The 4,818-nt window shown below is 35.4% G+C and overlaps 1 protein-coding gene across 1 annotated transcript; it reads left to right on the top strand.

The window, feature by feature from the left end:
* The first annotated feature begins 3,364 nt into the window (after positions 1 to 3,364).
* On the top strand, positions 3,365 to 4,617 carry LOC104225256 (zinc finger BED domain-containing protein RICESLEEPER 2-like). The gene is made up of 2 exons (XM_009777020.1): positions 3,365 to 3,641; positions 3,725 to 4,617. Exons 1-2 carry the CDS (start codon positions 3,365 to 3,367, stop codon positions 4,615 to 4,617), a joined length of 1,170 nt encoding a protein of 389 aa, XP_009775322.1.
* The last annotated feature ends 201 nt before the right edge of the window (positions 4,618 to 4,818 follow it).

Below are 4,818 nucleotides of genomic sequence, written 5' to 3'. Positions count from 1 at the left end.
TACTCTCTATGTTCCCAATCCCTCTTCCCTTGTGTGAAAGTTTCTTGCCAAAGTTACTTCCTAAAGTTTGTTTGTTCTCTATCTTGTGTTCTGACTGCAAAAGTGTTTCTTTACACTTTCCCTCAAACTGTTTTATCACTAATAGTTTTCAGAAGTTCTTTTCAGTCCTAAGACCTTTCTATTAAACTCTTTCAAACTATCATACACCTCCACTTACTCTTAGAATACTAGGTCTTGCCCCTCTGATATGTGTACTGCCTTGAGACCCTTGAGATCTCTCTGAACTCTGGCATGTCAGGGCTCGCATTTCCACACTACACCTAAATCAGTTATTATTTGATAAAGTCTAGGTGTGAGCACTACCCGGAATTCTTGAGGTCCTTAGGGAACTCTGACACACCTACACATAGAATTGGCTATGAACCTTTAGGTGTTTGAGGCTACTGGAGGCTTGGAAATCATTTGGTCCTACTTCAGGCTCCCTATAGATTAATTTTTGTTCTATTTATGTAATTTTTATTCAATTTATTGGTCTGTAATAATTATTACAAACAAACAGTAGGGTGATTAGTGGAAAAGGGAGGGTAGTTATATAATGTAAAATTGAGTAGATACCATGCCTATAGGATCCGTATTGATTCAAATATGTTTGTTAGATAACATGCCTATATGCTTTGGTTTAAAATAAGTTCTATTTGCTTTACTTCCACACAATTAGAAGCCATGCCTATAGGATCTAAATCAACTTTTAATAACTAGATATATAGGAGTTAAAATCAACTTTAATAGAAATCATGCCTATAGGAGTTAAAACCAGCTTTAATAGAAATCATGCATATAGGGGTTTCACTTTGGTTAAATGAATGTTATTTGTTTCACCTTATGCTCAATTAGAAACCATGCCTATAAGACTCAAAACCAGTTTAGTAGAAAAGCAATTTAATTCACGTGTGTTTATTCTGAATTGGTTTAATTAACTAATTTATCCACTTCTTTAATAAGTTTCAACGCTGCCTTAAATAATATTGCTAGAAAGCTTGCCTATAGGATCCAAACTGTCGTCTACAACTGTTTGCTGTTTAGTTACATTCTTAATCAATAATAGATATCATGCTTATAGGACATCACTGTTATACACCTAGGCAAGCCGGTAAGGCGACTAAAACTATGTAAACTATAAATTTGTGCCTTGTTATTTGAGACTACACACACTCAATAGGTTTAAAAGAATCAATAGGCAAATAGGATTCAGCTCTTTGACACTTTGGTCCTAATTCAATACTGCATAATCTCTACTCACCTAGATATCATGTTCTAAGGTTTTCTCTTAAATACTTGAAACTATTGTTTGAGACGTACACTTACTTGTTATGTTTGTCGAGGTAAATGTGAGCCTTTAATTGTTCCCTCTTTAAATGCAGTCCTCATTGTTTTGATTGACGCCTAGACTTTTATCCTTTAAAAACCTTAGGATGATCTAGAACTACCTAAATTAGACGTTCTAAATACCTCCAGAGCCATGAGGAAGGGACGGGTAGTGCACGCATAGGATATCTTTCAAGGTTGCAAGAACGCTTTAGGCTATGACCAAGGGGAGGGAATTGGGTAGTAAGGAATATGATGACTATGCGATAATGTCATGTGTAGCCCCTCGTTAAGGAGTATTTACCGGACATTGTATGGGTATGATCCTGTAGGCTAACCAACCTAGGACCCCTCTTCCCTAACTCCCGTTGTTTAAATGAATTTACTTTTCTTTATATATGTGCAACTTGTTCAAATCTTTTTCCTTGTTTCATTACTTGAATCATACATGTTCTTAGAATGTTAAGACATGTCTTTATTTGCAAGTGTGTGTTAAACCTGTTTATTTGTTAAAATGACTAATTCATAAGTTTAAGTTCGGCCGGGATCCACCGTTGTGGACCGCGAGGGGTGCCTAATACCTTCCCCTCAAGGTTATTTCGAGCCCTTATCCTAATCTCTGATAATGCAAAGCAGTCCATGAGTTAATTACTCTAGGTCCGCTAACGCACCGTAATCCGTTAGGTGGCGACTCTTCAAAAACCCAATTCCCAAAAGAAAATGAGTTATTTCCTCCATAAATGTCGAAACCCGGACTTCCCGTCAAAAGGGAAAAAAAGGGTGCGACAGAATATAGAGAAATAAATATTGAGTTTTGGGGTTGCTTTCAGAAGTACTATAAGTTTGGGCATGTTTGTTCTTTGTGCGTGAGAGAGCTGTATTGGTCCAGAGCAGAAAAGAAACAAATATTTGGTTTACGCATATAGGTGTTTGATAGCCATTGTATATTATCTGTTTGATGCTTTCTTGGCTGAGTATGTTTCAACGTAGAGTTCCTTTTGGTTGGGTGTGAAAGTTACATATGCAGAATTTCTTGATTCAAATTGGTAGCAGGCTTATCATTGTGCTTCTGATTTGGTGTTTTTGCTCTTTAAGTTATGGTCTATTACAACTTGATGTCTTTATTCTCATTCCTTTTCTTTTCTTGTTGTAGCGACTCATACATGGCTGAAAATATACAAAGTGATAAGGTGATGATGGGTGAAAGTGGGGCTTCTAATTCAAATGCAATAAGTCAAGCTCAAACAACGGAGTCAAATATAACCAAAAAAGGGAGAAAAAGATCTGTTGTGTGGGATCATTTTACAGAAATTATTACTTCTGAAGAGAGTACAAAAGAAAAATGTGACTATTGCTTTATTGAGTATATATTTCAGACCAAAGACGGTACGTCGACACTTCTTTCTCAAATGCTTAAGTGTCCTAAATGCCTGCTATTGTTGATAAAAAAAATAATCAAATTTAGGCTTTCAATATGCTCTGGAGGTAGTCAGGGTGACGTAACTGTTGTTACTTGGAAATTTGATCAAGAAGAATGTAGGAAGGCGTTATGTCGTATGGTAATAGTTGATGAGCTTCCTTTTAGCTTTGTTGAGAAAGAAGGTTTTGGAGACTTTATGAAAGTGGCGCAACCTTATTTTCGGCTCCCTTCCCGTAGTACTGTAACTAGGGATTGTTTGATCTTTTTAATGAAGAAAAGCAAAAGTTGAAGAGGTTTTTATATAAACAAAACAAAGAGTATGTATTACCACTGATACCTGGACTTCTATACAAAGAATCAATTACATGTGTATCACTGCCCATTAGATTGATAGTGAATGGAATATGCATAAGAGAATAATTAATTTTTGTCCTATTGTTAGTCATAAAGGTGAATATGTGGAAAATGGTATTGGTAGGTGCTTACATAAGTGGGGGATAAATAAGATCTTCACTGTCATAGTTGATAATACAAGCTCAAATGATGACAGTAAAAGAATTGTCTAAGCAATTAACAAAAATGGGAACTAATTTGATGAATGGTACTCACCTTCACATGAGATGTATGGCTCACATCATGAATCTTATGGTCCAGGATGGTTTAAAAGAATCTTCGATATCTATTGAACGTGTTAGGCATGCAGTGAGATATGTTAGGCAGTCTCCTGCGAGGTTGAAGAGGTTTCAAGAATGTTTTGATGATAAGCAACTCAATTGTAAAAAATATTTATGCTTAGATGTTCCAACTAGATGGAATTCCACCTACTTGATGTTGCGCAGAGCTGTTGAATTTGAAAGTGCATTTCACATTATGCTTCTAGTGAAATTGGCTTGAGACATTATCTTGAGCATTCTTATATTGATGTTGGAATTCTTACAGGAGAACTTTTAAGTAGTGATTGGGAGAATGTAAAAAGAATTACAAAGTTTCTTGAAATCTTCTATCTTCTTTCTTTGAAGATATCTGGATCATGTTATGTTACATCGAATATTCATTTTCTTGAAATTTGCGCAATTGCTGTTTATTTGAAGCAATTGATATTAAATGAAGATACAGTTTTAAGTGAAATGACAAAGAATATGAAAGAAAAATTTGATAAGTATTGGGGTGATCCAGAGAAAATGAACAAGATAATTTTTATCTCATGTATTTTGGATCCATGTTACAAGATTGAATCAGTTGGCTATGCACTTGTAAAGATGTTTGGTGTAGATCCGGAGGCAACTATACAAGCAAAAGTGACGAAGTACATGACTTCATTATTTAGTGAGTATGTAAAGTCCGGCTCAAAAGGTGTTGTGCTTGCTTCATCTTCAGATTGTTCTTCATTGGACACTTCGACTTCCGGGCTTTCTGGCAGTCAAGCAAGCACCCAAAATATAGGACTTTCAGAATCACTCATGCAAGATATAAAAAAATATAAAAGTGGGAGTGGAGGTGTTGATACTAGAACAGAGTTAGATAAATATTTAAGTGAAGAAACTGAGGATGACACTAAAGAATTTGATGTTCTTCTTTGGTGGAAATTGAACTCAGCTAGATTTTCTATTCTTGCGGAGATGGCTCGTAATGTATTAGCTGTTCCGATTTCAACTGTGGCATCTGAATGTGCATTTAGTATGGGAGGACGTCTTCTTGATTCATTTAGGAGTTCATTAACTCCTAAATTGGTGCAAGCTCTAGTGTGTCTTCAAGATTGGCTTCAAAATGAAAAATTAAAACAACCTATTAGTGTTGAGGAAGATCTTGATAAAATCGAGCAGCTTGAATAAGGTAATAATATTGTTACTATATTTGTTGTTTATAAGTGTTGTTGATATGCTTATATTTATCGCACGACTCATTATTTAAATTGTTTTCTTCAGATTTAGCCGCAATGGAAAAGACCCTTCCGTAATGGACGTGTAGTGTTAATATATCTGGTAAGAATTCGAATTTAACCCATCAAGGCTTCAAGTATTTGTTCTAAAAAA

Source organism: Nicotiana sylvestris, chromosome 2, assembly GCF_000393655.2.
Source record: "Nicotiana sylvestris chromosome 2, ASM39365v2, whole genome shotgun sequence".
NCBI classification, from domain to species: domain Eukaryota; kingdom Viridiplantae; phylum Streptophyta; class Magnoliopsida; order Solanales; family Solanaceae; genus Nicotiana; species Nicotiana sylvestris.
Note: the sequence above shows the minus strand (reverse complement) of the source record. Positions and strands in the feature narration are given on the sequence as shown.

What these genes read in the sequence shown, in the direction of transcription:
- LOC104225256 (XM_009777020.1), top strand. Translation starts at nt 3,365, where the DNA reads ATGGGAACTAATTTGATGAATGGTACTCACCTTCACATGAGATGTATG. An exon ending in CAGAGCTGTTGAATTTGAAA is followed by an intron (nt 3,642 to 3,724) that starts GTGCATTTCACA and finishes GAATTCTTACAG; the next exon opens with GAGAACTTTTAAGTAGTGAT.